General features: G+C 55.6%; 2 protein-coding genes across 2 annotated transcripts; one reads left to right on the forward strand and one right to left on the reverse strand.

The window, feature by feature from the left end:
* Positions 1–2425: 2425 nt before the first annotated feature.
* HRG_11778 (DDE superfamily endonuclease domain-containing protein) lies at positions 2426–3369 on the reverse strand (the record flags this gene model as incomplete). The annotated part of the gene is made up of 5 exons (XM_044870248.1): positions 2426–2651; positions 2716–2739; positions 2821–3005; positions 3051–3170; positions 3259–3369. The coding sequence occupies 5 exons, from the start codon at positions 3367–3369 to the stop codon at positions 2426–2428; spliced, it is 666 nt and encodes a 221-aa protein (XP_044714743.1).
* Positions 3370–4864: 1495 nt separating this feature from the next.
* Positions 4865–7429, forward strand: HRG_11779 (sulfatase domain-containing protein; the record flags this gene model as incomplete). Its single annotated transcript, XM_044870249.1, has 1 exon — positions 4865–7429. One exon carries the CDS (start codon positions 4865–4867, stop codon positions 7427–7429), a length of 2565 nt encoding a protein of 854 aa, XP_044714744.1.
* Positions 7430–12095: the final 4666 nt, after the last annotated feature.

Raw genomic sequence — 12095 nt, forward strand, 5'->3', positions numbered from 1 at the left:
TCAGCTTCCGAGCATTGACTTCCGAATCTGCGGCGGATTTGTCGACTACTTTGTCCACAAGTCGTCGTAATTCTCGAGCAGTAGGCTGTTGCAATGCTAGGGAGTCTTCCGAACCACTGCCTACATCGGAATCGTCGATTTTGTCTTTCACAATCTGTGATAGGACGACTGCGGGATCGAAAGGAAGGAGCCCGGTCCGCATCCACCCACTTTCAACGTTCTCCGGTGAGAAAGACGCCTCGAATGCATTCCAAAACAAAGTCCAGAACTCGCGCTTGGACAGCCCAACGAGACCTTGAGTCTTTGCCGTCCACCGGATAAGCTGATTTGTGTATGCCGTTGACAGAGGGCTGAATAGGGATACGTCCAGGGGTTGGAGCCGATGGGTAGAGTGGGGAGGAAACACCGCCACGATGATCCGATGCTGGTCGCACCACTCCAGAAAGCCCATATTAATATGGCTGGAGTGTCCGTCGGTAATAAGAAGGCGATAATCACGTCCGTTTCGTGCTTTTGCCTTGGTAAACCGATCAAAAACGCCGACGAGCCACTCTTTTCCAAGCTCGTGGTTAGTCCAGCCCGTCTCTGAGGTTGTGAAGAATGCTGATTGATGCTCTGGGTCAAAGTCCGTAAGCCAAGAATCTTGGACTTGTCCTGGCTTGCCTTGGTAGATGAGAAAAGGAGGCAATGAAGTCATGTCCTGGCAGATGCAAGCCACGAACGTAATCCAGGATCGATTGCCGTCTTGCAATGCGCCGAGCAATTTGCCTTGCTTTTTGAGATCAAGGGTGAAGACTCTCTTAGTTCGATTGATCACACCCAAGAGAAAGCCTTTTTCATCCATGTTATACGTGTTGCAAGGGACAATGTCGTATTTCTCGATTTTCGCTCGGATCTTCCACGATTAATAACGAATCTGAGATTTTGTACACAAACTTACAAGCTCAAAATATGCCTTATACCTAGAGGTATTATCGGCTCTTTTCCGTGCAATGTCAAATCCATCGAACCAGCTGCAACCTAGCTCATTGCGGTTGCGATGAACAAAGCTGTATGACCAATGCTTTCCGACCTCCACTTTCGCGATATCCTGAGCGAAATTCTTGATCATAGACAAGGTAGGCGGAATGCCGCGTGCTGAAAGCTTGTGAATATAAGCAATAAGATCTCGTTCTTGCTGCTTTGACAGCCGTGATTTATACAATGAGTCGGCATCACGTCTTGACCGCTGTTTGCCTTGATGTCGCCGTCGCAACGTAGTCTCGTCACAGTTGAATTTCCGTGCAGTATCGGCATAATTCACTGATTCCGAAGATTTCAGAAAATCAAGAGCCTTGTCAATCGGCGCCATTGTTGTTGAGCTGTCCCGGATTGACGTTGAGACAAATGTCGGTGTGTGTGTGTGTTTATTACGCCCGGAGAATGACTCTAATAGGGCCTAGACCTTCTGACTATTGACGCTTCGATACACTGATGCATGACACCCCAAGCCCCACGGATCTGCTTACGCTGCGCCAACCATTCCACTGTTTGCTTCCTGACAGACCTGCTTGAAGGTCAATTTCTCCAAGTGTTCAGCATCCTATTCTCAGCAACTGAAGCGCGATTTGTCGAAGACGAAGCTGGATGTGTTATTGTTGATGGTGGTTGGTACGCCGATTGTACTTGACGAATTCTTCTATCACCGAATTACCGAATTGGTCTTCATTGAACGTGACGTTGTGAACTGATGTTCTCTCATGACGCTGCCCCCTTTGACGAGCGGGGAACCCGGGTGTACCCTGTTTCACCAGGGGTGCCTCCAGCCGGCTTCGAACCGACCCCTCTGCGACGGACGCAGAGGCTCCAGACGTGTCACCACTACGCCATGGAGGCACAAATGTCGGTGTAAGTGGCGGCGGATCCCCGGATCCGGCAGATCATCGGAAAACCCCTTACACCGTGGTGGTGCACGCCGTCTTGGGACGCACAGCTCTTCTTCTGTCTGCCGTCGGGCCTGCTCCTCGATAAGTTGTTGCCCTGCCTGCTCATCCTCCCTTGCCCTCAGTCGCCTAGCACGTTCCTCTTCCTTTCTCGCCGTCGCTTTATCCTAGCCGTGCCTTCTGCGACAGACAGAGCACCGCCATCACCAATATACTCGCGTCGTTGCTCTCTTCCTCTTTCGCCGCTGGTTTTCTGACCGAAGATGTCTGTTTTCGTCGGCGAGCAGCGCGGCACTATGCATGGCCATTTGACATCCTTTGATGAGCTGGTTTATGGCTTGTGAGACCGGCGTGCCCGCATTTTGTGGCCGGCGCTGAAGAAGTCCTTCCACGTGAGTGGTAAGCTGGCTAACATTGCAAGGTGTCTTGTGGGCTTCCAAGCTTTCTGGGGGCTTGGGGTGTGCTTGTCGCCGTCATCGTTGGCATTGTCGTTGCCATTCCTGTCAACCTGAACTAGTAACCGTGACAGAACCCGGGTCGGATTGAATGGGAAAGGCCTGTGGCCATGAATCCACTTCGGATGTTCGACGGGAGAGCGCTTGTCGGCGGGCCTCGATGTACAGAAGCAGGAAGTCCTCTTTATCGATGTGGTTGACCCTGCGAGCATCTTCTCTTGAACATTCCGCCCATATATCGTTTTCAAAGGCGAAAGCACCCGACATCCAGAGGCTGTAAGAGATGTGAGGAATGAGCTGGCATTTGGAGTACCACGATGGCATTGTCCGTACAGTACTTGTCGAACTCCGGCGTAACATGGCTGCCGTGCCCGTCGAGAATGAGAAGTCGGCGTGTTCCAACGGTAAGGCGCCGTGTGTATGGGTCGAAAACTGCCTTCAACCAATACAATCCAAGGTCGTCGGAAGTCCAACCTTTGTCGCTCACGGCAATCTGCCAGTCCTTGGGCACATCTGCCTCGTACCAGCTTGCTTGGTGCACCTTGCCCTGGAAGATGACCATCGCCGGCAAAGCCCAACCTTGGCAATTAATAGATTCAATTACGGTAACCCATTCTCGATTTCCTGGCTGCATGACCATAGGCCGACCTCGCCGGTCAGACCGAGTAAGGACTCTTGCTGTCGCAATGACTCCCATTTGAAAACCCGTCTCATCGAAGTTGTAGACATCCTCATCAAGAATCCCCCATTTCTGTTTCGCCATTGCCACCCGATCGTACCATTCTTGCATCATCTTCGGGTCTTCGCATTTGGCACGTTGGTAATCGTATCGACGAGTATTTCGCCTTGATTTCGTCGTGGCGGCCAACGAACTTCCGCACCCAATTTTCGCCGACAGTTTCTTGGCCGCGCTCCGAAAGCAACAAGTTGGCCATGCGGCGAGTGTAGACCACTGTCGGCGGCATCCTCGCTCGTCCATCGACAAGACCCATTGTACGAGGGCAGTCTCTTCCGTCGCCGTCAACTTCCGGTTGTTCATCTGCGCGTCGCGTCGGGGCCGGGCACCGCGCAGTCGAGCAGAGACTGTCGATTGAGGACATCGTATGCCGTCGCGGCCTTGTGGGCGCTGTCGAATTGGCCTTGCTGATAGGCCTTCACGGCGAGCAGGACCCGTTCTTCGCGTGGAATCGATTGGTCTCGAATTTCCGTCATGGTGGTCGGCCTGTCTCGCCATGAGGTGCGGGTCGCTTGGGTGGGGAATTTTTGAGCAGGTAGGGGGTGTGACCAGGAAGGGGGTAGATTACGTTATTTGCAGAACACCCACGCTTGACGCTCTCCTTCCCCTTGGGCAATTGAAGTTTCATCTGAGAAGACCCAGCTTTTCCACGCCCCTAGGGGTAAGTTGATATGGCGTATCGCGAAGAGGAGCCTCTTTTCAGCCACTTCTGGGGTCAATTTAGGCCGTCCGAGTGCTTTGAAGTGCATGACGCCCTCTTGTTTGAGGTATCGTACTAAAGTGACCGGTGCGCAGTCAATTCCGGTGTCTATAACAATCTGACGGGCTGATATGAAAGGGTCATTCGCGATGCATCGAAAAATAGCTCTTTTATCGCGGTCTGATAGCTTCTTTGGACGTTCAGAGCGAGGGTTATCCTTCGCACTGATCTGTGACGCGTAGCGCGACGCGATGCCAGAGACGCTTCCGGGGGATATACCCTCTTTTAGGGCAATAAGGCGGGCTGGGGTACCCGAGTTATACATCATTACAATCCTCGTTCGTTTATGAGGCGAATAATTCTGTCGTTGGCCCATTGCGGGCTAAATTGGTAAAGTTATGGCCAGTTGAAGTTGAAACGCGTGTTTTAGCGATGTCGCGTGTAAGGTGGAGGACGCGAATTTGATCGAAACTTTTGTAGACCCACTGTACCGTAGAAATTCAGCAAATTCGTTCGACTTTTAGCGCCTGGACCGGGGGGTTCCCCACAGGTCTCAGCGCCACCAAATTTGTATACAAAATGTACATCTAGCCGGGCCCGCCTCTGCCAGTCTGACAACTCAGCGCACAACGCCGGCACGGCCAGGTACCTTTCGTATACAAATTTGGTGGGGCTGAAACCTGTGGGGAGCCCCCCGGCCCACGCGCTAAAGGTGAAACGAATTTGTTGAATTTCTACGGTACCTCGTGGCGCCGCCCCTCCCCGGTACTGCCCCGGTACAGTGGAGATGTTGCCGCAGATATGATTCGCGGGACGCCCAGGGTAAGCTTGTCTTATCCCGTGCTTGGCATGCGTGCCTGGTCGCGCTTCTTCAACTTTTGGTCATGATTCTTCTTGCATCCTCGCCGCCTCCTTTTAACCCGACGCCTTCCACCTCACTTCCCCTTGCCGTCTCTCGCCCGCCTCTCATGTCCGTCCGCCGCCTCCTGTCTGCCGCCTCCTGTCCCTCGCCGACCGTCCAAGACCGTCTGGATTCTCGTCTTCCAACGCCATGGCTTCCCTCGGCGGCACCCTCTTGTCGACCCGCTTTTTCACCCGCCGCATCGTCTTCGCCCTCGTCTCCAGATTCGCCGACCGCCGCTTCGCCTTCGCCTTCGCCGCCGTCTCCGTCCTCGCCGCAAAGCTTGTCCACGTCTACGCCCATCTCGATGCCATCCCCGCCCCTGATCTGATACAATGGGGCAGCTCCTTCTTTGCCCAGGACACCCTTTTCCTCGTCGCCCTGCGGCTGCTCCTCGACGCCCAGTTGCACGTCTCAGCGCGATGGCTGCGCCTCGCGGCAAAGGTGCTCGCCTCCGTCCTCGTCGGCTTCGTCGCCCTCACCGCAACCATTAGCATCTCCTTCTTCTTCGTCGCCGGCCTCGAGCTCCACTGGCGCAACATTGGCACCGCCGGCGACTCCTCGGCCTGGCGCATGCTGCTGACGGGCCTCGTGTCCTTTGTCGTCGTCCTCGCCGGCATGGTCGTCCTCGCCGGCGTCGTCCATGGCCTCTGCTATCTGCTCGCCGGCATGGCCCTCGACATCCTCAAGTGGCCCCTCTCGCTGTTACCCATCCACCGCTCCTCGTCCGCCTCGTACGACACCGAGTACAAGCACCTCCCGCAGCAGGACGCAGACGGCGCCGCCGAGCAGGCATTTGCCGTCGATGATTCGCCCGACGTCGGCGCCCCGGACGCGCCCCCGTTGCCCTCCAAACAGGTCATGCTTGTTCTGTACCTGACCCTCGGCCTCGTCCTGCTCGTCCAGCTCGTCACCTCCGTCTTCCGACCCTCCGAGAGCTCCTTTGTCTTCATGTCCTGGACCCTGCCCTTGCTGCCCTTTGTCGACTTTACCCACTCGTCGCCCTCGCTGGCCCGCCTGCTCGCCACCCCCGGCTCCGAAAGCGCCAGCGTCGACTGGGACAACCGCACCGCCCTCGCCGAGCCCCCTTCGTTCCCCTGGCTACCCATGGACCGGCCGCTCCCTGGCTTTGAGGACTGGTACGGGCACGGCACCAAGCACTACAGCGGCGACAAGGACCCGCTGAGGATTTCCAACCTCGACGACCAGCTGCTGCCTGCTCTGCGTGACACGCTACGCGACATTGACATTCGCCACGTTGTGCTCATCAAGCTCGAGGCCACGAGGAAGGATGTTTTTCCCATCAAGAAGAACGGTCTAATTTGGGACAAGCTGAGCAACTCGTTCAAGTCCAAGTCGCTGCCCGCCGACGCGCAGAAGCGCTTCGCCACGCTCACGTCGACGGCAAACTTCCTCACGGGCGACTACGACGACGGCTTCGAGCACAAGGACCGGCCCCGGCGCGGCGGCCTCAACTTCAACAATGCGCACACCAGCAGCACCTACACGCTCAAGAGCCTGACGGGCACCATCTGCGGCCTCACCCCCCTCATTGCCGACTTCAATCTTGAGCTGAGCAACCACATCTACCAGCCGTGCTTGCCGCACATTTTTGAGGCATTCAACGCGCTGGCCCACAACGACAGCACAAAGGCCGCCGCACAAGACGACTTTACCACCTTTAAGTGGAAATCGTCGTTTATGCAGTCCGTCACTAACACTTTCGACAAGCAAGGCGCCCTTATGCCCACAATGGGGTTCTCCAAGGACCGCATCATCACAAAGGAGTACCTCAAGAGCGACTCTGCCAAGTTTGGCGCCTCCAACCACACCGACATCAATTACTTTGGCTTGCCCGAAATCGCCCTCGAGGAATACATTCGGGACGAGTTTGCGTCGGCCAAGAAGAACAACGAGCGAGTCTTTCTTACCCACCTGACGAGCACCACCCACCACGACTTCAGCCTGCCCAAGGGCGAGCAGTACGTCTCGCTGACGGACGAGAAGGACCTCGAGGACCTCTCCCGCTACACCAACGTTGTTGGCTACGTCGACCGCTGGCTGGGCCGAGTCCTCAACATCCTCGAATCCGAGGGTGCCGCCAACGATACCCTGGTCGTCTTTCTAGGCGACCACGGGCTGTCGATTGCGGAGCAGGGAAGCGTTTCGACGTACGCCAACGGCAACATTGGCAATTTCCATGTGCCCCTTGTCATCTCTCACCCGAAATTGCCGCACATTGATGTCAACGACGCCGTCATCTCGGTTCAGGTGCTGCCCACAATCCTCGACCTCCTCCTGGCGAGCGGTTCCCTGTCGCAGTCGGAAAGCCAGGCAGCCCACGATCTGGTCCGCAATTACGAGGGCCAGTCTTTCATCCGGCCTGCGCGCCTCTTTCCCGACGACAAGGCCCAGGGCAGCTGGCAGTTTTCGCTCATCAACCCGGGCGGCGCCATGCTCGCTGTGCGCGATGCCCGGCGGCCAGACTGGCGCCTGATTGTGCCCATAGTCGACAACACCGAGTGGCGCTTCACCGACCTGGCTTTGGATCCTCACGAGACCAACACGACCGTGTCGTTTGACTTCAACACGCTCTACAAGAAGCTGGTAAGGGGGCACAGCATTGAGGCCGCCAAGTGGGCGAGCGAGGCTGCCGTCGTGACCAGTTGGCTGGTCGAGGAAAACACCCGGCGCTGGCGCTACAAGCAAGGGTGATTTGCCGTTTTTCTCCCACGACGTACCTAGAAACATGCACATGCACCCTGTGCAGGCCTCTTGTGGGCCGAGACCAGGACCCTGCCACGGCCATTGAATATAGAGCCGTGTCGAGGCCGTCCGACGGCGGGATGGGAAGATTGGGAAGACGGCCCTCTGGTGCGTGCCGGCACGATAGGCCCAATACACATACATAGACTTGTTTCTCACGGAATACCGTGAGGAGAGGGCATTATTATAGACGCTCAGAGGCCGGGCGCTGTCCGTTTGACGGCCTTGGCAATCGACCATGTTGTACACGATTGTCCTCCTTGGACTGTTTCTGCAGCGCCGCACACCCTTTCATGGATGCCGTGCTTCCATACACGGTGCTCGCACGTATTCACACCCGTTGCAGCCTCACGTATGCCTGGAGGTTCTCCCGGATCCGGGGGGAGATGAGTTGAAAGAGGGGAACTATATCGACGGGTATCTCAAAGGCGAGTGACAGCATGTGAGCGGCAGATCAGGCACAACAGCCGCCACACCCAGCTTGGGGATGCGCGGTGGTAGTTCAGGAGAGTAATCGTACAACCGGCCCACGAGATAGCGCCCGAGGGGAATCTGTCGGGGCACAAAGGCGTGCCCCGGCCAGTCACACGGGGAATTTGGAGATGTTGGATACGTGAGTTCTCCTTTCCTTTCCCGTCTCGGCACATGGGAGCCATTGCTCATCACGATACGTACTGTATATGCAAAGGTCGGCATCCGACGTCTTCCACCTTGTGGATCACCAGCTCGCCGCTCTCGGCTCGGCTATCCCATGCTCGCTTCACAGGTGGAGAACATCGTGCCGTGCCCCAGGCACGCAGCAGAAGCCCAATATATTCGGTAAACAAGGTTGCAGGACAACGGGGTTCGCGTCCTACCCTCCCCCCCTGCCATGGCGGCCACTCCCCTCTCGCCCGGAGGACCGAGTTCCGGCGGGACACCAAAGGGCGAGATGTCTGTGAGGACGGCGTGTGTAAGCGTGCCAAGTCGAGCCTGGTACTGCTCGAGGTTACATGTATAATGGCCCCTTTCCTCTGCTACCTTGCCGGCGCGATCTCTTGCCCCTTAACGTGAGATGGTCACTTGTTTCTACACGTGGACGAACCAATTTTGCAACACATTAACAGCACGAGGCGGGCAACGATACCGGAGGCACCCGGCGGTGGAATGCGTACCCTGGCGCCGCAGTCGATAGCCAGGTGCCAGAGGGGTTTCTTGCCTCGATGGGCCAATTCATCCGTGGAGCAATTTCCAATAGTACTGCAACAACCTTCTGTAGTCAGCAGCTTATACGGAGAGCGTGTTACGGGGTCAGCACTGTTGGCACAGGTGCTGGGCGTAATTGATGTAAATTGAGCTACAAAGAGTGTAAAGGGGAGACGTGTCTACATCGCTCCCTTTAGGAGTCGTGTCCGTGGCGCTCGCACGTGACTAGTCTGGCCATGCCAGATCTACACATCGGGGCGTAGCCCACATTAGCCCCTACTCCTCTCTGGCGCTGGTGCCCTTTTCCTGTTCCTGGTCCCCTCTACAACGATCGTAGGGCCGTCGTCTATAGGGTCTGGTGCCGTTACTATCGACGGGGCGTCGCCATTAGTCCTAGCCCGTAGTGGTCCGCGTATTCTCTTGCCCTGTATCTGCAGCTGTGGTTGTATTCCTTCGACTTGCCCTGGATTTGGGCCGGCTGTGCTTCCGTTGCCACTCGTCGGTGCTGGTATGGTCCATCGTTTTCGAGAGCCGGGCCGTATCTCTGTTCGTACTTATCCAAGGCCGCTGTCTGTTGCATATTGTCTAAAGAGGTCCAGGTCGGGTCTTGCCAACCTTGCCAGCGTACAAGGACTTCCGCCTACGGCCGCGGCCGGTTCTCTTCCACCTAGCGCATAGTATTTCCTCTACTACTTGGTGAGCCTCCCCGTCTACTTGGATAGATGGGGTTGAGCGTCTGTGCGTTGCTGACCAGGCATTGGGTCCGTCCCCGCTCTCCGGAGTTGGTCGACGTGGAACCTATTATAGCAGCCCTCGGGAGGTCTGCTAGTTCAACCGTGTACGGGTCGAGTACCTTGCTTATCGTATACTTAGCGTGCAGCCAGTCGAACTTCTTCTTAGGTCGCTCTGACGCGTAGTTCCGTAAGTCAAGCCAAACCTTATCGCCTACTTCGAAGCGTTCTGCCGCGTTCCGTCGTCTGTTAGCGAAGCGTTCTTGTTGCTGCGTAGCTGTCGCCATTGATGCTTGGCAGAGGTCCGTAATCTGTTGTAGTTTGGTAACAAATTTCTTTGCCCTGGTTTCTGGCGAATGCTGAGGATACTCTTCCGCATATGCTTCCGTAACGAGGGGAACTGGTGACTTCGGCTCATAGCCGTGTATAGCGAAGAATGGGGACATCCCTATAGAGGTATTGACCCGACCGTTTAACGCCATCTGAGCCGCGGAACCCACTTATCCCAGTCGTTCTGGTTCTGGTTAATCACGGCGCGGAGGTATGCCTGTACTTCTTGGTTCATCCTCTCAGGGCCTCCGTCGGTTTGGGGTGGTACGCCGTGCTTAGCTGCTGGTCGATCCCCAGTAACTTGCACATGTGCCTCCAAAGCGGCCTACCCAATTCGAGCCCCTATCGCTCGTTATAGCGTCGGGCCACCAGTGGTAGCGGGCGAAGCACCATAGAAAACGCTCTGCACATGCTTCCGCTTCCATCGTTGGCATCGGTTCGAGTATAACTTCCTTACTTAGCCGGTCCTTGATAACCCAGAGGCAGCGGTTACCGTTCGCAAGGGGAGGTCCGTAATAAAGTCCATCTGTATCTGGCGGAAGAAGCGGTCCGGTACGGGTAGCGGTCTAAGTACCCCTTTATGCTCGCGCCATATCTTCGTACGGCCGCAGACATCGCAGTTACGCAAGAAACGTCGGATATGCTGTTGCATTAGCGGCCAGTAGAAGTCCCTGGATACGGCTTCTATCGTCCCTTCCGTCCCGGGTGGCCTACTACATGGGAGTCATGAACCTTCTGGATTAAGGAGCCCGTAATTCGTTTAGCGACTCCTGCTCTAGCGGTGCTGCCTTGGCTGCTGCTTCTGTCGTGATCGGTGCGCCTGGCACCCATAAGCGGCCACGTAGTCGTAGGTGCCCCGAGGATCAATAAAGCACTCGGCGACTTGTACCTTCAGCTTAAGCTTGGGGTCGAGGACCGAGATCCGTTTCGTACCGCGTTATAAACGCTTGTAAAGACTGGATCCTGGTTTGCCGTTTGCTGCCATAATTGTTGTAGCTCTGGGTCGTGGAAAACCGTGTGTTCTTCTTCGCCTTCTCCCGCTTGAGTCGACGTTACTCCGACGTAGGTACGTAGGGCTGCTTCTGGAATAAGCTGCATATCTCGTGCTTCGTGATCCGCTTCGTTTGGTCGGTCCTGTTCGCGGCGAGAGAGCGCGTCTGGCACCACTGCTTCCCGTCCCGGACGGTACTGGAGCTGGAAGTTAAAACGCGAGAGATATTCAGCCCAACGTGCCTGCCTTTCCGAGAGCTGTTGGCGCGTCATGAAATACTCGAGGTTCTTATGGTCGGTAAGGATAACGAAGTTATCACAGCTTCGTAGCTCGGCTGACCATTGTTCGAGACAACGAATAATAGCGAGCATTTCCTTATCATGGATTGGGTAGTTGCGCTCAGCCGGTGATAGCTTCTGCGAGTGGAACGCTACTGGCTTGCGTTGTCCGTCGACTTCCTGCGTAAGTGCCCCAAGCGCCCAGCCGCTACAGTCTGCTTCTACGAAGGTTGGCCTCTCGAAATCCCATTGAGTAAGAATAGGGGCGTTCGTAAATAGCGTCTTTAGTGTCTGGAACGCCATATCGTGCTCGTCCGTCCACTTGAACTTAGTCCCCTTTCCTGTTAGTGCTGTTAGGGGTGCAGTTATTTCCGAGGCTTGCGGTATAAATATCCGGTAGTAGTTAACGAATCCTAGAAAACTGCGCACCCCCTTCTGGGTAACGGGGACTGCCCACTCGACTATTGCTCGTATCTTGTCGGGATCTGCCTGAATGCCAATTCCTGCGTGAATAATGAATCCTAGGTACTTAATCCGCTTGACTCCAAATTCGCATTTCTCCGGGTCTAGGTGTAGTCCATGCTCGGCGAGGCGTTCTAAAACTAACCGTACCTTCCGGAAATGGTCTTCTCTGCTCCCGCTCGAATAGATAAGTATATCGTCCATATAAGCAGAGGCGAACTCGTCGAGGTAGTCTCGTAGGATACCGTTAATATACCGCTGGAAGGTTGCTGGCGCGCCACTTAGCCCGAACGGGGTAACCATCCATTCGAAGAGACCGTACCGGGTGCGGAACGCTGTCTTCCACTCGTCTCCTTCTGCAACCCGTACTTTATGGAACGCTTGTACCACGTCGACCTTAGTGAACCACTTCGCATCTTTTAGGTTGCGAAGTGTGTCCCTATTAGAGGAAGGGGTAACGGTCCGACTTAGTGATTGCGTTCAACGCTCTGTAGTCACAACAGAATCGCAGCCCGCCACCTGGTTTCCTCACAAACAGGACTGGAGCTGCTGCTTCTGAACTGCTTGCACGGATAAATCCTTTATCCACTAGGTCTCGTAGAGTCTTCTTAAGAACCAGGAGTTCCTCTCGTGACATA

The sequence above is a fragment of the Hirsutella rhossiliensis genome, assembly GCF_020360975.1.
Source record: "Hirsutella rhossiliensis strain HR02 chromosome Unknown scaffold00022, whole genome shotgun sequence".
Taxonomy (NCBI): Eukaryota; Fungi; Ascomycota; class Sordariomycetes; order Hypocreales; family Ophiocordycipitaceae; genus Hirsutella; species Hirsutella rhossiliensis.